At 42.1% G+C, this 24,162-nt stretch overlaps 2 protein-coding genes across 4 annotated transcripts; one reads left to right on the top strand and one right to left on the bottom strand.

Annotated features, from left to right (window-relative positions):
• The first annotated feature begins 198 nt into the window (after positions 1–198).
• Positions 199–7,117, top strand: LOC112244984 (zinc finger protein 341). Of its 3 annotated transcripts, none has more exons than XM_024412904.2 (15): positions 199–311; positions 773–883; positions 2,669–2,856; positions 3,097–3,246; positions 3,488–3,703; positions 3,841–4,024; positions 4,162–4,252; positions 4,337–4,560; positions 4,717–4,925; positions 5,145–5,353; positions 5,518–5,614; positions 5,696–5,828; positions 5,921–6,032; positions 6,186–6,256; positions 6,403–7,117. In XM_024412904.2, exons 1-15 carry the CDS (start codon positions 281–283, stop codon positions 6,744–6,746), a joined length of 2,370 nt encoding a protein of 789 aa, XP_024268672.1. In that variant the 5' UTR covers positions 199–280; the 3' UTR covers positions 6,747–7,117. The 3 variants fall into 3 exon arrangements, with proteins under 3 accessions (XP_024268672.1, XP_024268671.1, XP_042155428.1); XM_024412903.2 differs by having other exon boundaries at positions 4,159–4,252; XM_042299494.1 differs by lacking the exon at positions 199–311 and adding an exon at positions 316–429 and having other exon boundaries at positions 4,159–4,252.
• Positions 7,118–8,997: 1,880 nt separating this feature from the next.
• Positions 8,998–23,794, bottom strand: LOC112244983 (E3 ubiquitin-protein ligase Itchy). Its single transcript, XM_024412902.2, has 24 exons — positions 23,643–23,794; positions 18,044–18,120; positions 17,591–17,732; positions 16,948–17,072; positions 15,810–15,947; positions 15,629–15,674; positions 15,361–15,551; positions 15,006–15,219; positions 14,598–14,693; positions 14,220–14,403; positions 13,657–13,726; positions 13,493–13,577; positions 13,138–13,266; positions 12,415–12,487; positions 12,154–12,225; positions 11,989–12,077; positions 11,604–11,763; positions 11,354–11,487; positions 11,058–11,198; positions 10,833–10,953; positions 10,621–10,725; positions 10,402–10,498; positions 10,193–10,265; positions 8,998–10,111 (listed from the first exon to the last, which is right to left on the bottom strand). Exons 2-24 carry the CDS (start codon positions 18,111–18,113, stop codon positions 10,012–10,014), a joined length of 2,655 nt encoding a protein of 884 aa, XP_024268670.1. The 5' UTR covers positions 18,114–18,120; positions 23,643–23,794; the 3' UTR covers positions 8,998–10,011.
• Between the last annotated feature and the right edge of the window lie 368 nt (positions 23,795–24,162).

The following is a 24,162-nucleotide window of genomic DNA, read 5'->3' as shown; positions in this document are numbered from 1 at the left end:
ATAGATCAACTGTGAGAAAGTGTACCTTTGAATATGTCATAAGTGATTTGATTAGCTTTTTCTTTGGTAACTATTTTGTGAAGAAAATCGAGAGGGGTGATGAATGAGTTAACGTCTGACTTGGGATCAGCCTTTCCTACCCGAATCCAAAACCAAAAATATGACAAAAACTGTTGAAACTGGCCCTGGACCAGCTGTTGGGCAGAGAGAATCCGCCTACATAACGTTATCGGCTACGCAGTCATATTCATCGAAAGCCTACACACAGAAGAACTACAAGATGGCGCAGGCTATATTTGAAGTCCTGGAAGGTATCGACACGTTGATCATATACCACGCTTTTAATTTAACAACATATGAATGTGTTGTAAGACAACTTTTTCTCGAAAAAGTTAGGTTATTTTGGGTTATCTGGGAGGTGTAATTATGGTAATGTAATATGGTAAAGCACAATTTGTATTATAATAATCGATGCCAGAGAGCTAGCTAGTTATCATTTCGTTGAGTAAATTTGGATAATTTTGCATTTGTTCTTTAAATTTGCTTATGGTAATGTATAGCTATTTCTTTTGTTTGGGGATTTCTTGAGAAGAGGGAGTATGTCGCATTGAAACAACAGCCACTTGCGCTAGCTTCAACCCATTGAGAGGCTGCTTGTTGTCAAAATAGCAGTAGCGCACCAATCCTATTTTATTTTGTTCCTGTCGTACTATGGTATATCATCACCATGATCTGCACCGTTCTGACCTCCAGATCTATTATTCTCTTCTAGGGATGGACAACCAGACAGTCCTGGCTGTCCAGTCTCTGTTGGATGGCCAGGGAGGTGTCCCTGACCCAAACAACCAGAACATCTCAGGCTCATCTACCATTCAGGCAATGGGTGTGTACTTCTCTTTTATCCACTTAATTTTTGTCTCACTGCAATTTCTATTGTGTTGATCGGAGAACTAGGTACTACAGTAACTCAAAACAAGGATCTGTTCTGTGTCTCCACTGATTGCAGTTTAAATATGGAAGGGTGGATACAGTGCCTTCGGAAAGTATTCATACTCTTGATTCCACATTTTGTTGTGTTAAAGCTTGAATTCAAAGTATATGTTTTGTCTCACTCATCTACACACAATACCCCATAATGACAAAGTGAAAATGAAATACAGAAATCTCATTTTACATAAGTATTCCGAGTCAATACATGTTAGAATCACATTTGACAGTGTTTACAGCTGTGAGTCTTTCTAGGTAAGTCTTTAAGAGCTTTGCACACCTGGATTGTACAATATTTGCACATTATTCTTTTAAAAATTCTTCAAGCTCTGCCAAGTTGGTTGCTAGACATCCATTTTCAATTCTTGCCATAGATTTTCAAGACGATTTTAAGTCAAAACTGTAACTAGGCTCCTCTGGAACATTTAGTGTCATCTCCAGTTTATAATTAGCCTTGTATTTTAGGTTATTGTCTAACAATGTCTGTTGGAAAGTAAATTGAACCAGCTATTCCTCTAGGATTTTGCCTGTGCTTAGCTCTTCTGTTTCTTTTTAGCATAAAAAAACTCCCTAGTTCTTGCCGATAACAAGCATACCTATTACATGATGCAGCCACCACCATGAAAATATGGAGATTGGTACTCGTTGTGTTGGATTTGCCCCAAACATAATGCTTTGTATTCAGGACAAAGTTAATTTCTTAGCCAAGTTTTTTTTCCAGTTTTACTTTAGTGCCCTATTGCAAACAGGATGTATGTTTTGGAATATTTTTTTATTCTGTATGTAACAGTATAGCTTCTGTCCCTCTCCTCACCCTATCTGGGCTCAAACCATGGACCCTCTGCACACATCAACAACAGCCACCCTCGAAGCATTGTTACCCATCGCTCCACAAAAGCCACGGCCCTTGCAGAGCAAGGGGAACAACTACTTCAAGGTCTCAGAGCGAGTGACGTCACTGATTGAAACGCTATTAGCGCGCACCACCGCTAACTAGCTAGCCATTTCGCATCGGTTACTTGTACACACTTCCATATTTTCACTCTGTCATTTGGGTTAGTATTGTGGAGTAACTACAATGTTGTTGATCCATCCTCAATTTTCCTCTATCACAGCCATTAAACTATAAATGGCTGAGCGGGTTCCTTTCTCTCCGGCAACTGAGTTAGGAAGGATGCCTGTATCTTTGTAGTGACTGGGTGTATTGATACACCATCCAAAATGTAATTAATAACTTTACCATGCTCAAAGAGATATTAAATGTTGGGTATATATATATATATTTTTACACATCTACCAATAGGTGTGTTTCTTTGAGGCTTTGGCAAACCACCCTGGTCTTTGTGGTTGAATCTGTTTGAAATTCACTGCTTGACTGGGGGACCTTACAGATAGTTATATGTGTGGGGTACAGAGATGAGGTAGTCATTCAAAAATCATGTTAAACAATATTATTGCACACAGTGAGTCTGTGCAACTTGTTATGTGACTTGTTAATCATATTTTTACTCCGGGACATAATTCCACTTTGACATAATGGGGTATAGTGTGTAGGCTAGTGTCTTAACATCTACATTTTAATCCATTTTAAATTCAGGCTGTAATTAATCAAAATATGGAGAAAGTCAAGGGGTGTGGATACTTTCTGAAGGTACTGTATATTCCCAATTGTCCTCTACAGATGATGAAGATGTCTTTCTTTGTGGGAAGTGCAAGAAACAGTTCAACACATTGCCTGCCTTTATGACCCACAAGCGAGAGCAGTGCCAGTCCAATGCCCCTTCCCTGTCTACAGTATCACTGGCATCTAGTAACGCCTACACCCCTGTGCCCTCCATTAGCTCTGTGCCACAGACCCCCAACAGACAGGTGGGTGCAGCACTACTGGCTTATGACGTATGGTTTTGATTGATAACTAAGATGTTTTTTGTTGTTGGTCACTTAGTCTTTTCCCACACCATGAGTCTGGCAAGATAAACTAGTTACCTATCTCCTGTACTTACTCCCAGCCCATACAGTATCATAGCATGCACCAGAACAATAATTCACTTGCAATGTAAATGCAATAATGCAGCCTTCCTTTTTTCTTTGTTTCGCTATCCACATCAGGTATCCACATACATCACAGTGCCTCCATCTCCTCTTAATCACACACTGGTCCAAGGCAATGTTTTAGTGAGCGATGATGTTCTGATGTCTGCCATCTCCGCCTTCACATCCATTGACCAACCCATGGCAGCAATGCAGCCACCTATTCAGGTAAGTTGTTTTCATTCAATTAAGTATAGGGTTGCACAATTCCAGTAACTTTCCCAAGATTCCCTGGTTTTCCAGAAATCCCATTTTTGGAGGATTCTGGATTTCCTTGCTTATTGCCTAACTTGGATGCTTTCCCGGAATTGTTCATGTAACTTTGCATCCCGAATTTAACTATTCTTCTCAATAAGTATATTCCTTTATCCTTTATTCACTGCATATCGTGTTTACCTTTCCTTCTCAGAGTAACCTGAGTATGCACACAGGTGCATCCTACCTTCAGCACCATCAGCAGTCCTCCCACTCTCTCCCACCCGGACAGTCTCAGCCTCTGTCCTCCCAGGTGCCACCCAGTATCAGCAACTCAGTGGTCCAGGTCTACAGCACAATGCCTCAAATGTCTGGGAGTGGTAGTGCAGAGATTCACACCTTGGGCTTGCAGCTGTTCCAATCTGTACAGGTGAGCTTTAATTAATGCAATCTGTGATTTGCAGAGAATGAGGTGGATGACAGACTTGTACTCTGCAGTCTTTGGGCAACTTCCTAAACAGTTTGGCTCAGTAGTTCACTAACACTATACATTTTTTCTGCCCACAGGTCCCGAGTCAGTGTGTGGAGAGCCAGTCATTCAACACTCCTCCAATATACAGCCCTGGGAAGCAAGGCACCAAGACCAAGACCTGCAGCATCGCTGCAAACCTAACTGGGCTTGAGGAGTTTGACAAAGTGATCATTCCTAAACGACCCAAAAATGGAAAGAAAGGCCAGGATGGAGCAGTGGGTATGATTTTGAAAACAAATGTCAATATACAGTACATATTGGTCTGACCCTAACAAATATATTTTTACATTGTTTTCTCATCATTGGCTAAATAAAATAATGTTGTCCATTGTTAATATCCATTGGCTCTTCAGCAGAACAAATGAAAGGAAAGTCGCAGAAGCTGAAGTGCAATTTCTGTGACAAAGTCTTCTCCAAAAACTTTGATCTCCAGCAACATATCAGAAGGTGAGCTTAACAAACCAAATGTACCATTCAGCCCAAACAGAAAAGCAATATCCATATGCGTTGTCATCTTTGATGTCTCTACAGTCATACAGGGGAGAAGCCTTTCCAGTGCATCGTATGCGGCCGGGCCTTTGCCCAGAAGTCTAATGTGAAGAAGCACATGCAGACACACAAAGTGTGGCCCTCGGGCGTGGCCAGTACAGTGTCCAGACTGCCCATCACAGTTAAGGTGGTCCCACTGTGTGCAGAGGAGGTCATGGAACAACAGGAGGAACAGCAGCATGAGGAGGAGGAGGAGGAGCAGCCAGGTAATCATCTCACTGTGGAATCCTTTTCTCTATAGGCCATTCAGACCTTTTGTGGATGACATAGTGATAATAATATCCAAAATCAATGAAGTATGTCATAATGAATGTATTATTAAGGGCCTAAGTATGTATTATAAATGTAGATTGTGTGTTCAGAAGCCCCAGGTAAGCCTGAGGAGAGAGACTGTGAAACCCAGACTGATGTAGACAGCCTGGGTGATGGTGACGGCAAGCACAATGGTCAGCAGGCTCAGACCAAGCAGATAATCCTGATCGACAGCTCTTACCAGTGCCAATTCTGTGCTGGCAAGTTCAGCACCTACTTCCAGCTCAAATCTCACATGACCCAGCACAAAGGAGAGCAGGTGAGTCCACATGGCCAGAGGGAAGGATCTACCCAGAACAATAATGAAGCACGAGCATTATTAAGCACAGAGGGCAATCGGTGTTCATATTATTTGGAAAACTTTTTTGTTCTCCTTTGAACAGGTATTCAAATAGAAATGTTATTCTGTCAGATGTCTTCCTTAAGAGCTCTGTCCTCACCACTCATCCTTCTAATGTTCCTTTCTGCTGTGTTTCAGGTATATAAGTGTGTGGTGAAGACCTGTTCCCAGACGTTCCAGAAGCTGGATCTGTTCCTGGAGCACACCCGGATGCACCAGGAGCAGCTCACCTACCGCTGCCACCTGTGTAGCAAGGTGTTCCCCTCGCTGTTTGAGCTGGGGGTGCACCAGTACTCCCACTGCTTCTGTCCCCAGCAGAACACACGCAAGGAGACAACTTTCTATAGGTTAGCGTCACGAACTCCAGTCTCCTAATTAGGTCATACTAATGCTGACAAAGTTCAGTCAGTTGCTTTCTTTTCAGTGTGATCACAGCTTCTCTCTGTGTTTTATATGGCCTTTAGTTTGACCCCATGGTTATGGGTTTCACCAGTGTTTCTGTCACACTCAGGTGCATGAAATGCCAAAGCCGGTACTCCACGCAAGAGGCCTTGGAGCAGCATTTGTTAACCGCCTCACATAACTTCCCCTGCCCACATTGCCAAAAGGTATGCTCTAGAAAATAAATGGATGTCACTCGCTGCTATGTTAGAATAAGTCATTCTAAATAATGCATTTATTTTTAACAGGTTTTTCCTTGTGAGAGGTATTTCCGGCGGCACTTGCCCACACATGGTATCGGAGGAAGGTTCAAATGTCAGATATGTACAAAGTTCTTCAAAACAGAGCACTACCTCAAGCTGCACACTCGTATCCACTCAGGTGAGGCATGCAGACACATTACCCTATGGTGCAAATAACTTTCACTCGATTCTCTCTGCTGTGCTTATGGCAACACTGTCATTTCATTGCAGGAGAAAAGCCATACCAATGTTCTGTTTGTGAGGCCATGTTCAACAGGAAGGACAAGGTGAAGAGGCACATGCTCATTCATGAGCCCTTTAAGAAATACAAATGTCCATTTAGGTAAGTGAGGTGTATATTTTTCTAACAGATCATATTTGAGCCTATTTGGAAACCTGAGCCACAAAAGATTCCAATAGAAACCTGGGGATACGTCAATGTAACAGAAAGTTGTGTTTTTATTGGTGTATTCAAAGCATTGTTTTGTGCTTTCAGGACACATGTTGGCTGCATTAAAGAGTTTAACAGACCAGACAAGCTGAAGGCACACATACTGTCTCATTCTGGTGAGTATTTCCTGTCTATTGTAGTAAATGATTACTATACCAGTCACAACTGTAAACATAATTTACCTTGTTGCAGCTCTTGACGGCCATTTAAAGTGATGATTCAAAACCATTTAGAGCCATACTTTTGTTTCTGTTGTCTCAAGGTATCAAGCCCTATAAATGTGGGTACTGCCAGAAAGCTTTCAGCAGAAGAGCCCACATGCTTGAGCACCAACGCTCCCACACAAACAACTATCGTTTCCGATGTGCCACCTGCAAAAAGGGCTTCACCCGACAGAAGTATTACAGAGACCACAAGTGCCCCATGGCAGGGACTGCGGTGGAGAAGGACAGGGCAGAGAAAAGAGTGACGAGGCAGGGACACGGAACAGAGGGGTCAAAGGGGAACGAGGAGTCAGATATGGAACAGAGCAGGGGAGAGGTGGATGAAAAGGAGGGCGACGAGGAGAGGATCGAGGACCCTCAGGCAGTCAGTTGTCCCAGTTGAGGATCTGTCGGTGGGAGGAGAGGCAGAGCTAGAGGAACACTTTGGAGACTGCTGAGTGAGACTGGCTGGTTACAGCAGAGCACCCATGTTCATAGAGACAGTGGATTGAGGCCTGAGTTAGCTAAACAGACTGGTACCCAGGTTAACATTCCACACCTTGTCTCCTTGTCAAATGCCAAAGTTTTGCATGACAGGAGTAGAATGATAGCTAAACAGACTGGTGCCAAGACTAGGCCTGAGTTATTCAAGCAGAATCTTGAAAAGATTGTCCTGAGACTACCTTTGCATATGGAAGGGATTTGAATCTCACTATATCCTTCCAATTAAATTAAAGGGGGTTTATTTGTTTTATATTAAAACATTGAAGCTTGGCACTTTGTCTTTCATTAATGATTGTTATTCAGAACAGTGAGTTAGTGTCTTCAGAAAGTATACACACCCCTTGACTTTTTCCATATTGTGTTACAGCTTGAGTTTAAAAATGGTCAAAATGACTGGCCTACACACAATACCCCATGTTGTCAAAGTGGATTTTTTTTTTTTTTATTAAAAAAATATTTAAATGAAAAGCTAAAATGACTTTAGTCAAGTATTCAACCGCTTTGTATGGCAAGCCTAAATAAGTTCAGGAGTAAAAATGTTCTTAGGTCAAGTTCCGTGGACTCTGTGCAATAAGTGTTTAACATGAGGTTGTCATACAAAAAAAATCTCTTTACCCCACACATAGATAATTGTAAGGTCGAGCAGTGAATTTCAATCACAGATTGAACCACAAAGACCAGGGAGGTTTGCCAATGCTTAGCAAAGAATGGCACCTATTGGTAGATGGGACAAAAAGATGACATTGACTATCCCTTTGAGCACGGAGAACTTATTAATTACACTTTGGATGGAGTATCAATCCAGCCAGTCACTACAGTGATACAGGCGTACTTCCTAACTCTGCCGGAGAAGATGGAAACTGCTCAGGGATTTCACCAAGAGGCCAATGGTGACTTTAAAAAAATTGAGTTTAATGGCTGTGATAAAACTGGGAATGGATCAATGTAGTTACTCCACAATACTAACCTAATTGACAGTGAAAATGAAGCCTGTACAGAATACAAATATTACAAAACATGAATGCTTCCTGCAACAAGGCACTAAAGTAATACTGCATAAAAATTGTCTGAATAATTCATTGAATATAAAGTGGTATGTTTGGGGTAAATCAAATAACACATTACTGAGTATCACTCAGCTGCATGTTATGTGTTTGCTTGTAATAGTTAAGGACTGGTGAGTTTCAGGATTAAAAAGACAGAATGGAGCTTAGCACTGGCAAAATCCTAGAGGATAACCAGGTTTAGTCTGCTTTCCAAGACACTGGAAGATGAATTCACCTTTCAGCAGGATAACCTAACACACAAGGCCAAATCTACACTTGAGTTTCTTACCAAGACAGTGAATGTTGAGTGGCTGAGTTACAATTGACTTAAATCTACTTGAAAATATGGCAAGACCTGGAAATGTTTGTATAGCAATGATCAATAACCAATTTGACAGAGCTTGAAGTATGTTGAAAAGAATAATGGGCAAACGCTGCACGATCATGTGTGAAAAGCTCTTAATGACTTACCCATAAAGACTCACTGTAATCACTGCTAAAGGTGCTTCTACAAAGTAATGACTCAGTGGTCTGAATACTTAGGTCATTTTGATTTCTGTATTTCATTTTTAATAAAAAAAATCTATAAAACATGTTTTTACTTTGTATGTAGATGTGTAAGAAAAACATTTGACACATTTTGAATTCAGGCTGTAACACAAAATGTGGTAAAGTAAATAAAATACTTTCTGAAGGCACTGCATCTCATCCATGGGCAGATGTCTTTTTTCACCTGCCGCATGTACAGTAAATCTATCGTGCAGATATCCTGACTTCCTTTGGAGGTACCAATTCTATTTTTGTACATAACATTCTATGAATGAATGTTAAGACATGTACTCTATAATACACTGCATTTAGCTAAAATGAAACTATTCTAAATGGATTAGCCATGATTTGAAGCCTTTCACTCGTTTAACTAGATTGTTTAGATTTCTTCACTGATGTCACTACCACAGTAACACCACAAAAGGAAAAACACTAAACCCATAGAATTAATTTGATATTTTTTTTATATATTTTTTTTTTACACAAATTCATAATGTACATATAAATCAAAAGGGGGGAAAAAAAATCTTTCAAATGGCGTTTCACAACACACCCCTTATTACTAAACACCATTTTTATTTTATGAAATTAATTTGTTATTAACACAATTTACAACATGGTTTCATATACAGGGAGAGCAGTTTAAGTTGCATTAAGGATACATCTGGAGACAAAAATAGGAGCCAACTTTATTTGCAATGCACCATAAATCATTATTTACACATTAACTACCCTAGGATTTCCATTCAAAAATCAACCCAGAAAAACAAACTAAATGTATTCCACCGACGTTCCCATGCCTTTGCCACGGCCAGAAAAACATCTCCCATTAATATAAAATGGATAAATCAGTTTGTTAAAAATCTCTTTTAAAAGCTACCTGTTTAGTCTTCACAGGCACAACCTCAGCACACAACTTGGTTAAATCGCAAATCAGCCAAGACATCAAGGCAATATTCTGGACACAAACATTTCACACTTCCTATTCCCCAGAATACTTAGAGATTACATTTTATCATGTCACAATGCCCTATAAAACTAGGGTCATAGTAGAGCCACATCCATGTACCTTTATAAATATAGGGGCCAATATTGTCCCGTGCAATATTTTATTGATTCACAGATAAATGCTAAGGAACCTTGAACGGAAGAACTGTTCTATTTTAAAGCATGTGCAGAGAACCTTCTGGATCTGGCCATTGTCTTATCAGACGTAACAATTTTATTTCAACATTTTCCTCAAAGTCAGTGTTGGGATAGTCAGAAATAGTGTTGGGGCCGATGCTGCTGATAACCCTGTCCCATATATGATATGATGTTATTGAGGGTGAGTTTCCAGCGTTAATACATGATGGGGGAGGGGCACACATTCTATGAGACAGGAGCAGTTTACTCTTGTGGATCAATAACCACCTCTAATATGCTTCCAATATTTTAGAGCAAGGTCTCTCCCTTCAACAGCACGCACGCACAAACACGCTTACACAGATGCCAGTCTTCGAGAGGCTCCCTGGCTTAAACACTGACAAACAAAGATCACACTCCTGTGTCTATCGATCAGTTGCTAGATCACTCCTGCCCAAAGCCCTCAGTCTCTTCAATCGCAAACATCAATTTCTCCTTCAGCTGCTCATAGCTTTTGTAAGGAGGCAGATCCAATCGATTGAAGCTAGAAAAGGGGGAAAGAGGGGCAGGTTCGTTATCTGTCGAATGAAGCCTTTTAACCTTGACTCTTCCATACAGTACTTACCAGGTGTGACTTCTGGGCAGCCAGTTCTCCTTTCCCACCTTCTCAATGCAGAACTTCTGCGGGCCATTGCTTCCTACAAAACCAAATATGCAAGTCACTAACCCATCTACTTACAGGTAAAAAGGGCACAATGTTGTTTCATTATCTTTTACCTCTGCAGATTGTATTTGTCATCCACCCATGAGGGGAAGGAACAGCCTCAAGCTTACCCAATAGGTCAGAAAAGCCTCCAACAGGAAGGCGACAGGTGCCTGTGACGAACTGGAGGAGTCTCATCCGCTTCTCGTTGTCCATCTCTTTGATGAGCTGGAAGGAAAGTACAGGAGGGTACAGTATGTCCAGGCATGTTCTTTAGTGCGTGATCTGAATGGAATGATACCAAGGAGATGTGGCATCTGACTGTAGCACAGGTGAGGAGTAACACTGACCTGCCAGAACCAGAGGACCTGCTTGCTGCTGCGTGCGTAGTGTCTGTAGATGGTGTTCCTCTGCCAGTCTGTCAGGTCGATCTCCTGCATCCCACACAGCATCACCTGCAGGAAGTGGACACGTCACAATTGGTTCAATGGAACAACTGATCTTTACCAGAGTGAATATTGGGAATCTGGTGTAAATAAGTATGCTAAACTAAGACTCATACCTCCAGTTCTTTGGCGTCAAAGTACTGCAGGTACTGCTGTGGGAGGACCTCGTTGAAACCCTCAAAGAAGGCCTGGGTCTGCTCCTCCACACCTCTGGACAACCTCCACTCTGCTACAAGCCTGGGGGAGAAACACAGACCATCAAGGCACCACACACCAGGACAGTAGTGAAAAGGGGTCAGAGGTACCAAGAGGGGAGAAGGCGGCCATACGCTGAGACAGACCTAATATACTCTCCCTTGTTCTCCTCAGTGACCAGGACCTCGCCACCGTCCGGCTTGAGCTCATGAGTGGTGATTTCACCCAGAATCTCTTTGTCCACAGAGAAGTACATCTCCAGGCCACACTCCTCAATGTCATTCTCCCTAAAGTATACAAAAAGATGACAAAGACATGTGTCAGCGACTTAACACAGAAAACAACAACTTCCATTAAGAAAAATGGGACCAAAATATTGAACAAACATTAACATCCGTTACAACCAAAGTTAATATCAGTACAGCTTCCGTAGAAGACTCACTTAATCCAGATAAGAGAATTGTAGAATTCTGTGTCAATGGACTCAAGATCTTTCAGTGCCCATGGCTTGTTCAGCATGCGCTTGTAGAACGGCAGCGAGAAGCCTGTGTCAATGAACTTCCCATGGAAAAGAGCCTGGGGAAAGAGATCAGGAGGTTAACATCTAAAAATATAGAACTGCATCAGATCTTCGCACTTGCAAACATATCACATTGCAGTAGAAGTTGAACTTAATGACTCAAAATAGTTACCATAGCGATGAAGCGTCCAATGAATTTAAAGTATTTAAGGTGGTCAGGGTTGATGTATGAGGCAGGGTTGATCTGCAGGCAGTAGTTGTCCTTCCCAGCATATTCAAATAGGCAGTACATGGGGTTCAGCACCTCGTGAGACAGCAGGAAAAACCACTCCCTACAGAGGAAGAAATTGATAACTCATCACAATACCTCTCTGCAAGCATCCAACTAACACCATACTTTATAACGTGGTCAAATAACTGGTAGACAACCACTTATTTAGGATATTTTACAAGGAGATTCAAAAAGCTGAAACCTTGACCAAAGGCAACTTCATCACTACGTCGACATATTATTTATTGGAGTGCAATGACTGTACAAGAGCACATTAGAGCTTTACCTTGCCACCCCACCATAATCGAGGCCTTCTTCCCCAGGGAATATGATCCATAGTCTCCTGCGGAGGTCCTGTGCATTGAAGCTCATTATCTACAACGGAAAGAGTCAAATTAATATGGACAACATGTCAGTGTCAGCATGATCATTTGGGAGGATGTTTACTCACTTGTTGGAACGAGTCCTCAAACAGGGTTTTGCGGGTGACAGTGATCTTGATGTGCTGAGGCATTGACAATTGCTGGACAAGAAGAAGAGGAAATCATAAGTGATTTTGAAGCATGTGACTTTTTTCAGAATGGGCCAACAGAAATAACAGGTCATCATTTTCATTTAATTGGGTCACTGTATTGGAATTCATGTGGTTCTGTTGATCATAAAAACAATGACAATGTTTAACCACTGAAACTCAGAAGGCATGACCACCTACCTGGCACCAGAATCTGAAGTACTGGACTTTGGCTTTAAAGTCTCGAACGTAAGTAATCTGGGGCCCATTTTCACTGTTTTATAGTAAGCGGGAAGGAACAAGGCACACATTGTCACACATCATGGCCAAAACACAAATCAGCCTTGTCAGATTACCTGGCTTTTATTATAGTTTGAGAACTATACAATACTGTCAAATCATAGACCCCAGACAGACAATGGTATGTGTTCACTACACTCTTCAGAAATAACAAATGGCTAGATAATGACAATTGTTTCAGCCAAAACATGCTACATGTGAGCAGACAAACAGCTAGAGGGGAAATATCAATAACCTCAGTCCTGTGAAAAGGCACCAAACAGGTAATTCCTGTTAGTTGGGGAATAGAGCTAAGCAAAGTCACTGCTGCACAGAGAACAGTCATGTTGACAGTACACCATCATCCTTCAGGTGTGGCTCATTACAATACTAAAAGATAGACAGTACAGTATCGGTTCCGCCCATTTTAGTCATCCTTATTTGACATTTTTAGAACATAAAGGGCTGTTATTAGTAGCAACACTTCCATCACCAGTCTGTTTTAGGTCAAAACTAGTCTCAAACAGAACCGTGTTTGCTACATACAGCCTAGTTTTATTCTAAAATATGGCCTCAAGAAAAATGATTTAGTCAGAGTGGGAGCCCAATGCTTTTATATCAAGTGAATGGAATCTTGTGACGTACAGTGAGGATGTTCCAGTGCGAGGGTCGATGTATGTAGTGGCTCTCCTGTTGTGGTCCACAAAGTATGGGATGCCGTCGACAGTGAACCTCATCTCCCAGCCCTCTGGAAGAGGCTTTTCATTCAGCAGCCTGAGAGAGAGAGAGAGAGAGAGAGAGTGTCTGTCATCACTTGGACCAAGAGTCAGACACAGATCTGCACAATGTCTGAATTAACACTTCAGATCCAGCACATGGGCATGTGGAGAGTACTAGAACCAGGGGCTGAGCTAATCTTGCCAGGATAGCCCCCACGGAGGTTAAAAGTCGCTGTTAGAATACATATCTGCACTAAGAGTAGCACAGATGAACTTCTCACCCCTGAGTGCGAGGGTCCTCCCACTGTGTAGTCCGTGTGGTGTGTTGGACAAAGTACACTCTCTCGTTGCTGTCAGTTCTTTTCTCTGAGGACGTAAAGCAATTCATGAAAAATTCTAGAAAACATTTAATGAATCTGTGCGATGTGAGGTAGTGAGATCTTACCCCATCCATGTGGCAGCGGGCCCAGGGGATCAAACTGCTTATTCTCAGTGGCTGGAACCTGGTCCTGGAGCTTCAGTGTACCAGAGAAAATAAGGAATAATATTTGAACAAAGTTAAAATATTCAACTGATCAAGATTGGTTAAATATCACCAACTGAAAGAGGGGAAACTGTTTACGGCACAATATGTAAAGAATTAAGAGAAGCAGACAATCTGATAAGGCTGACAAACACTAATAGATTGTCTGGACACAACAGCAAGGCCCAATTAATTACATTTCATAGTTAGAGCCGTTATAGGAAGATAATATCATGTCTGGCTTGCCAGCTAGCTCATTTGGCTAAATAAAGCCAGGGATGGGGTAGCATCCCCTTTTAGTTCTTTAGTTCCTAATAAAATCCTGTAAATTACCCAATCCATTTGATGGCATTATCATGTCACAGTGCAAATAGCAGCTTTCCCCATTTATTTAAAATCTTCATCTCTTGAGTGTTTCACAACTGTTCAGTACTGTTATTGAAGGAACTGAGCACTTGATTTGATCAGTCAGAGTTCTCACTTACCCCATTCACCCCAAATATGAAGCGCTGGTTGAACTGCTGCATGGCACCCTGTAGCTGGTTGCGTTGGTGCTGCCACTGTTCATAGTTCCGTACCGTCTCCATGGTGGGCCGTTGCCAGGTGGTAGTTCTGGTGATGTGGTCTACAAAGTAGACCCTGCCCATGGGGTCCACTCGCCGCTCCCACCTACACACAGGGCAAAGAGGAACAGGGGAGACAGTATAAGAGCTTTGGCATTTAGTATCTTCTAGTAACAAAGACACCATTCTCTGTGTTAGTATGGAGGTTGGAAAAATGCATTTGAATACTGTATGTAGAATGTATATTGTAGTTGGAGTATCAGTTGAGTTTGAAGATACAGGATATGTAAGGGGAGTTACCCAGAAGGTAGAGGCTCAGGCCGCTCCCACGTCGTCCTCTTTTCCACATGATCTACAAAATACAGCCTTCCGTTCTGATCCACCCTCTGCTCCCATCTTCACAGCAACACAATAAAATGTTTACACTTTTTTTTTTAAACAGTCCACCAGCTAAAAAAGCTAGAATCCAAATCACATCAGGTAGTGTAGAGTTACAGTATAAAAATGAGACTAAGTAACCCTGGAGCAATAATAACAGGTAATTGCAGTTGGTAAGCAGTCACAGCAGACATATTTCAAACAGCTCTCTTGCTCACATCTTCAGTTTAACAGAACATGTCAGATGAACTCCTGAGTTGTATTGACACCACTAACTGACTAACTGAGTGTTACTGCCAGACCGATCAACATGGATGGCTTGACCCTTACCCAGGAAGCAGTGGGCCTGCAGCGACAGTGGGGACTCTGGGGGGGCCTGGAGCAACACTGGCTGCTTGTCTGGCTGCTATTGCTTGGCTCTGGTCGTGTGTAGGGGGTGGGGCATTGGGGTCTGCGGCTGGTACTGCAGGTGCAGGCATACGGACTGGGGTTTCTGAGCTGGGGCCATCGCTTCCTTCAGTTGGTATGGAACTATTAGAGGATGCTGCCGAAAACCAGTGAATGAGAAAAAAGATTGGGTGAGTTTGAGAAAACAACACTAAATGGTTGTTTTCTACCACATTATCTGACAAATGCATACAAAACGAAGCATAAAGCAAAACACCATGCCATAGAAATCACTCACCTGGAGAGGAGGTTGGTCTGCGCGGGGTGGGTGGTGGGGGTCGGGAGGGCCTGGGGGGCCGTAGAGGATTCCCCTTGGAGCCCCCTGCTGACAGAGCGGGAGACCCTGTGCCGTTCACTGCGACCACATGCCCAGTTGGGGAAGCTCTGTGCTCCAAACCATCCACAGAAGGAGAGCCGTCTCTACTCCTCCTGCCACAAGGTCAACTATTAACTCCGTTCATAAGCAAGACCATCATTACCATAGTAACCAGGAATAATAGGCTTACCTCACATCATGATCCCCGTTGTGTTGCGATTCCCCATTTGACATACCTGAGATCAGAAACACAAACAGAGTTGTGAACTGAACATACTGACGGGAAGCTGGAGCTTATTTTCTGGGCAGGTTGGGAAAACCATAACTCTCCCATAAATCAATACAGATAACATTGCACAGAGCAGACACACTTCGGCTGTTGGCCTCGACAGCAGAGGCAAACATCTCTGGGTCGACTTGCATGCCGTCCAGACAGACAGACAGGTCCCCCACCACATCGTTCTGGTCTTTGTCTGCACTCAGCTGCAGGGTCTGCACCACCTCAGAGACTGAAGGGAAAAACACCATGGAACAAAATCATTGGTTATCAGAGATGGGGGAAAGAACCTAGTTACAAATCGGGATATTATTTTTCACAAAATATCGTATTGTCAATAAGCTGAATATTATGTTTGCGCTATTTGGCTGTATCTGCACCAAAACTATAGTATTTTTCCTTCATAGCTTGTTCTCCATCTTTTTAAATAAGGAGCCAATTTGTTTTCAGCACTTTAATTTCCATGACTGATCAAAACTTATTTTCTCATGTCTCTCTCTTGTCCCTCTGCAGCAGACATATGGTGAGCAATATGTTTGGAATATCGAGTTGCAATAAAATCACATTATCCAATCGCAATACATATCAGCACCTAAGTATCATGATAATGTCGTATCGTGAGGTCCCTGGCAATTCCCAGCACTATTGGTTATGTAATAAAAAGCCTCCTTCCACTCAGTTCCTTGTCTGTCAAAAGCCTTTATCAGCACTTTGAGTCATCCTGCCACTTTGCACCAGGATGATAACCTTGAGTTTGAGACACAAGAGGGACATTAACGAACTGCTTGGATAGTATACCGCATAGGCTATGCCCAATGATTATCTCGGTTGTCACCTTATGAAATATATCTTCAACAAACTAGTGGAAAAAAAGTCATGGAGAGATCATTCCCATAAAAGGAATACAAGGAGAGTCAAACAAATATACAGCCATAAGAAACAGAGTAATTACCCTACTCTAAAACTAAGCTGTCATTGTTTACTGCTTTGTCAAAATAGGAGACTGGTGTGACATGTTCAATCTGGTTTGTCTTAAACTGTATTTAGAAAATTGGCAGGGGACTGAATGAACTCTTTATGAAGGGGAAGTAATCTCATCTGTGACATCACACAGTCAAAGCAGAGGGAGGTGCTTGTGGCTGTGTTATGTAAGAGAGAGCACAGACACAGTACAGGACCTTATCATACAGCCAAGCAAGGTATGCATAACATGATACAAGGAAGGCACTCACTATTCATGTCGTTGGATTTGAGTGTGTCGCTGACCTCCAGAGTTGCCATGCCTAACAATACGTCCGACTTCAAGGTCTGGTGACTCCATACCCGGAAGATGAGCTTGCTGAAAGGAGTGACAATTCTATTGCCGAGATAAAAGAAAAACATACAATGAAGATCACATTGGTTAATTCACTGGGAATATATCATACATTTTAGGTGAGAGTTGATCAGACATGAAATAGTCAAAGATAATTATTATCAAATATCTGAAGACAAAACAAACAGCGTTAGCATGGAGACAAATAGAAGCAAGTGTCCATACCCACTATTACAGCTGCCTATTTAAACCCTGAATATTTGCATGAAAAGACAGTTATGGAAGCGCATCAGCTTACTCAACCATAGTATAACTGCTCTGAATTCTCCACACCAAGACATACTGAAATTGGAGAGGGACTTTAAATTAAGAAGGGACTGCAGAGTAAGACTCCAGAGCTATATAAAGAAGGGATTGATTGTGTAGATGTGTTGGCACTTGGCACTACTAAATCATGAGTGGATCCTCAGTCAACCCTATACACTTGCGAGAGAATTTGTACTCGTTAAATTAATAGGCGGCTGTTCCTTGTTCTCAACAATAACACGATGACAACTTACACAGTGAGCAGCTGCTTCCATTTGGGACTGTGGGTGTTGTTGCATTTTTCGGTCTTTTTGGACTGGCCGTCAACTGCAACTTCAACATATGGACTGGGGCCAAACCAGTTCTTCTTGTTCTCTTTCAGTTTTGCTGATAGCACTGAGGAGATGAAGAGTGTTGTGAATTAGGGCAGAGCTAGAAGGAAAACTGTCTGTTGGAAGTTTGACAGCAGCTCAGTTAGTAGTCACGGTGCTTGCAATGCCTGGGTAGTGGGTTCGATTTTGCCACCCATACATACAAATGTATGCACACATGACTAAATGACATATTTGACTATATTATAGGTCACTTCAGGTCAATTCTGTTTTATGAACATCGCCCACACCCTGAGAGAGCGTTTCCTATGTTTGGTATGGATTAAGCCCTTCAACACCCAAAATAAATGACAAGGATCAGGATTAAGAACCTACCCATAATTTGCAGTTGTGCCTTCATGGGGTAGCCATTCCCAGGGCCTGGTTTAGCAATGCTGGAGGCCATGACATACCTGCAACAAAACACCACACTCGGTCAACCAACGTACATTCCATGCAATGCAAGTTACAGCCTTTCTATCCTCTGTCTCACTGCATTGTGAGAGACGCTTTATGATATTACAGTGAGCTTATCTAAAATGTGATGTTATCTGATTGTAATGAAACAAAATATCATGGTCAGCATTCTGTTAGTTACACTATTACCACCCAGCAACTAACACAGACCTCTTTTGAATGGTAATGAAAGTTAGTTAAAAAGGTGTAATACGGTTATGCTTGTACCTACCATTCTCTGACGAGGCTAGACTTCTCTATAAGTACATGGAAGTCGGTGTCAAACTTACCGAGCTCAGATGTATATTTATAAGATTCCTAAGAGTCATTTAGGTAATTCCACAGTAACAGATTCAGATGTGTCACTTTAAAATGCATGTCAAACAAAAACAATTGCAAAGTTAAAGAAACCATACAAATCCATGCACAAGGACTACTTTGAAGAACAGTGCAGATCCAACTGTTCTTAACAGAATGAAGGTTTGTGCTGTTTGTGTCCTCATTCTATTACCCAACGTTGCATCTGCACTGTTCTTGAAGTGAATGTGTTTTTGTAAAAATCTCAGTGGAAATTGTTGAAGCTAGTCCTTATGCATAGTATGGTTTGTTTAACTTGGCAATCAGTGGTTTGTTTGAAATTTATTTTAAAGTGAAAAAGTCCCAGTGTCAGTCTGTTACTGTGGAATTGCCCATTTACAAATAACTGTTCTCTGGAAAATGCCTCGCGTGTGATACCATCCCACAAGTAACTTTCTAGGGAAAATCAAACTGGTGAAAGTACCACCAGGAATCATAACCTAGTCCTCATTCCTGGTTTGTGGTTACCTCATTGTGCATAATGTACACTAAAGTGCATTCAGACACCTTGGCTTTTTTCATATTGCTACGTTACGGCCTTATTCTTAAAGTATTTTATTTCCTCTTCAATCTACACACAATACCCCATAATGACAAAGCAAAAACAGTTTTTTTTTTAATTGTTGAAGATTAACTAAAAATAAAAAACAGTAATATCTTATTTACATTTGCTATGATACTCGAAATTGAGCTCAGCATCATGTTTCCATTAAACATCCTTGATTGGAGTCCACCTGTGGTAAATTCAATTGATTGGACATGATTTGGAAAGGCACACTTGTCTATATAAAAAGGTCCCACAGTTGACAGGATTGTGTTGAGGCCCAGATTTGGGGAAGGGTACCAAAACATTTCTGCAGCATTGATGGTGACCAAGAACACAGTGGCCTCCATCATTCTGAAATGGAAGAGATTTGGAACCACCAAGACTCATCCTAGACCTGGCTGCTCCAGCCAAACTGAGCAAACGGGGGAGAAGGGCCTTGGTCAGGGTGGTGACCAAGAACTGTCCCTCTGACTGAGCACTAGAGTTCCTCTGTGGAGATGGGAGAATCTTCCATCTCTGCAGCACTCCACCAATCAGACCTTTAGGGTAGATTGGCCGGACGGAAGCCACTCCACGGTAAAAGGCACATGACAGCCATCTTGAAGTTTTCAAAACAAACCAGGAGAAAAAAGGTTTCTCTGGTCTGATGAAACCAAGATTGAACTATTTGGCCTGAATGCCAAGCGTCTGGAGGAAACCAGGCTCCATCCCTACGATGAAGCATGGAGGCAGCATCATGCTGTGGGGATGTTTTCAGTGGCAGGGATTGGGAAACTAGTCACGATTGAGGAAAAGATTAACACTCCAGAGCGCTCAGGACAGTAGTACGGGGCAAAGGTTCCCCTTCCAACAGGACATAGACCCTAAGCACACAGCCAAGACAAGGCAGGAGTGGCTCTGGGACAAGTCTCAATGTCCTTGAGTGCCTGAGCCAGAGCCGAGACTTGAACACGATCCAACATCTTTGGAGAGACCTGAAAATAGCTGTGCGGTGACGCTTCTCATCCAACCTGACAGAGCTTGAGAGGAGCTGCAGAGAAGCATTGGAGAAACTCCCCAAATAAATAATCTTGTAGCGTCATATCCAAAAAGACTTGGGGTGTAATTGCTGCCAAAGGTGCTTTAACAAAGTACTGAGTAAAGGGTCTGAATACTTATGTAAATGTTTTATTTCAAAATTTTGAAAAAGTCGAGGGGTCTGAATACTTTCAAAATGCACAGTACATGACCAAAAGTATGTGGACACCTGCTCGAACATATCATTACAAAATTATGGGCGATTAGACCTGGCTCACAGTCGGCGTACAAATTCATCCCAACGGTGTTTGATGGGGTTGAGGTCAAAGCTCTGTGCAGGCCATTCCAAGTTCTTCCACACCGATCAACAAACCGTTTCTGTATGGAACTTGTGTTGTGTACAGGGGCATTGTCATGCTGAAACAGGAAAGGGACTTCCCCAAACTGTTGCCACAAAGTTGGAAGCACAGAATCGTCTAGAATGTCATTGTATGCCTTAGCGTTAAGATTTCCCTTAATTGGAACTAAGGGGCCTAGGCCAAACCATGAAAAACAGCCCCAGACCATTATTCCTCCTCCCAAACTTTACAGTTGGCGCTATGCATTGGGGCAGGTAGGGTTCTCCTGACATCCGCCAAACCCAGATTTGTCCTTCGGACTGCCAGATGGTGAAGCGTGATTCATCACTCCAGAGAACGCATTTCCACTGCTCCAGAGCCCAATGGCGACAAGCTTTACATCACTCCAGCCGACACTTGGCATTGTGCATGGTGATCTTAGGCTTGCGTGCGGCTGCTCGGCCATGGAAGCCCAATTCATAAAGCTCCTGACAAAACAGTTATTATGCTAATGTAGCTTCCAGGGGCAGTTTGGAACTTGGTAGTGAGTGTTGTAAACGAGGACAGACGATTTTTACACGCATCAGCACTCGCAGTTCCCGTTCTGTGAGCTTCTGTGGCCTAACACTTCGCGGCTGAGCCGATGTTGCTCTTGGACGTTTTCACATCACAATAACAGCACTTAGTTGACCGGGGCAGAAATTTGACAAACCGATGAAAGGTGACAGTGCCACGTTGAAAGCCACTGAGCTCTTCAGTAAGGCCATTCTACTGTCGATGTTTGTCTATGGAGATTGCATGGCTGCGTGCTCAATTTTATACACCTGTCAGCAACCGGTGCAGCTGAAATAGCAGAATCCACTCATTTGAAGCAGTGTCTACATACACTATATTACACAAAAGTATGTTCCTTGCCTTTCTCCCCTATGCAAATGAGAGGAAAAAGCTCTTGACCAACTAACTTTGGTTGTACCCGGAGTCAATAATTTATTACTGCTGATCCTGGGCATACAGTGAGCGACTGCTTTGTGTGCCAGGTAACTCACTAGTCAGAAACTCATCAGCTACGACCAGGATCAGGCTCACCTTAAGGCAATGATTACATCCCTCAGCTAAATATCAGATAATGCACAAATGAATAAAAAAAAGTGGAAACACAGCCTAGGCCATTAGAGTTGATTACAGGTGGTTGTGAATTTTGGAATGCCTACACCACAGGATAGGCCTATTTGTAATGTTTCAATCTAGTCCTGCTTCAGGGCTAGAAGTAGGCTAGCGGATGGCAGTAGTCAAGTCAATAAACCATAAATCCTAATCAAGTCCCTAGGTTTCAAGTACGAGTCAGTCCTTTATACTCGAGTCACAAGGCCCTTGTCAGTGTTAAAAGCTGCAGTTCAACCATTTTTGTATCTACATCATGTTACATTGTTACACAATGCAAGGCTAACTAGATAATACAGCTATGTAACATTTGCTGTTGTAGCTGGTATGTTGAATTATTCAAAAGAGATTTTCTAACAACAAATGTCTTCTAAACTCCCATGGCTAGTTGCAGGGGGAAAGTTGGAAATTAGAAAATGCTCCTTAATTAAATTAAAATCCTTTTCTCCATGAAATAATCCAACAAGGTATACACCGCCATCTAGTCTTGTTGGATTACTTCATGCAGCAAAAACATATTTAATAACTGAGCATAAATAAATTCCAACTTTCCCCCTAAAGCTAGCCTTGGGAGTTTAGATACCGGTGACGTCCAAATCGAGAACGAATTAAGTATTGCCAAGGTTAGACGAAAAGATCCTGATTAAAGGCTAAATAGCAGTTTACGCAACTGTACACGACCTCAGGAAAGCTCTGCCGCCGAGGTTCTTGTTGACAAGGCTAGTAGGCTACTATCTTTCCACATAAACTACTGTTTGGGTTAGGTTATGTCTTTGGGTTTAGCTAACGACTACCAAGTTAATAGTTAACATAAGAACTGACAAAATCAACTATACTGTACACAAATATAATTGTTGGTCCCATGTTTCATGGGCTGAAATCAAATATTTGCTTTAGAGAATTTGTCAGTACGTCCAACTAGCCTCACAACCGCAGACCACTTGTATCCACGCCAGCCCAGGACCTACCGATATGGCTTTTTCACTTGCGGGATCGACTGAGACCTGCCACACGCCAGCTGATGAAACGGAGAAATATTTCTGTCTGTAATAAAAGCCCTTTTGTGGGGGGAAAAACTCATTCTGATTGGCTGGGCTTAGATCCCCAGTGGGTGGGCCTATGCCCACCCAGGCCTCACCCCTGCCCAGTCATGTGAAATCCATAGATGAGGTCCTAATGGATGTATTTCAATTGAATGACTTCCTTATATAAACTGTAACTCAGTAAAATCTTTTAAATTGTTGAGTTTATATTGTTGTTTAGTATAATATACACACAGGCATGTTTAACTTGTTTTTAAAGTATTGGTTAGAGTGCAACATTCCAGGAAGAGCTTTGTTTCTTGAAGAATACAACTTATAAATGCCAAATAACTTCCTTACCAATCATTAACCACAATGCATTGAGAAAGGTTAGCTACATTTACCCAGCCCCACCCCTCAGTTCAAACAAATTGGAAGGGTGGAGTTGTTGAAATGACAGTATGCTTTATGAACACATGTGACTGGATGACAGCAAGAGAACCCCAACGTCATTTTACGCAATAACAATATGTCTGGAGAACATAAACATAGCTAACTTTGATAGCATTTTGTTTGCAATCGCTAGGATTAGATGTTAACCATCAGTCGCATGACATTAGCAAAAGGCAAAGTGTAGGTATCTCCGACATGTTTGACAATGAAGAAGGCTAACGCGTTTAGCCTAGTTAGCTGAGTGGCTAAATTAGATGTAGTCTAAGTCAAAACGAGTGAAATTACAACCTTGAGACTCCGCTATCTGCTAGCTAGCGAAATGTTATTTACGTTCTGCTCCGGGATACAGAGCTTGGATGCAATATTTGTGTTGTTTACGTGTTACATATCAGCTGGCAACTTATGAATAGTTATACCATCTATGAATGGGTTACTCACAACTGCTCGTGACAACACAAGAGCACGAAATACAAAAAATAAATTAAATAAAAAGCTGGCAGGTTAGCCTGTGTCGTGGCTGACTGACCCAGTGTTTAGGCTAAATATTGTGGTTGAGGACTTTCCACCTCGGATGTTATGCTTACCCGAATCCAAGGGCAGAAGAAGTTCAAGACGTGACAGGCAACTTTCCTTAATATCCCGGTCTGTTTTGGTTCTTTTGAGGGTTCACTTCAAGAAATACACTTCCACCATATTCGTAATCGTCTCACGTGACCGAAACAAGGTGGTGCGCGCGCATACTATTTCTGTGGTGTTTATCTGCGGTTGGCATCCAACTTTATGGTATATTACCGCCACCTACTGTACTGGAATGTGGGCCAGAGACAGGGAGGAAGTAAATCCGTAGTTCCGGTTCTCTTAAAAATGTTGAGACACTCTTAATATGTTTTACTCCACATCCTTTCTCCTAAAGGTCTGTTTACCTAGCACATCTACTTCCTCATTTCCTTTCACCCCCACATGGGCTGGGACCCAAGCAAAAACTTATAAGTTATATGAGCTGTGTTTGCATACTCATCAGCACAGTACATGAATCAGAGCATATATCCATTATGTTTGTCTTGACTTCCACCACTCACTGCAAGGCCAACAGTACAGCCATCA

The sequence above is a fragment of the Oncorhynchus tshawytscha genome, linkage group LG16, assembly GCF_018296145.1.
Source record: "Oncorhynchus tshawytscha isolate Ot180627B linkage group LG16, Otsh_v2.0, whole genome shotgun sequence".
Taxonomy (NCBI): domain Eukaryota; kingdom Metazoa; phylum Chordata; class Actinopteri; order Salmoniformes; family Salmonidae; genus Oncorhynchus; species Oncorhynchus tshawytscha.
This window is presented reverse-complemented; position numbering and strand designations above follow the sequence as displayed.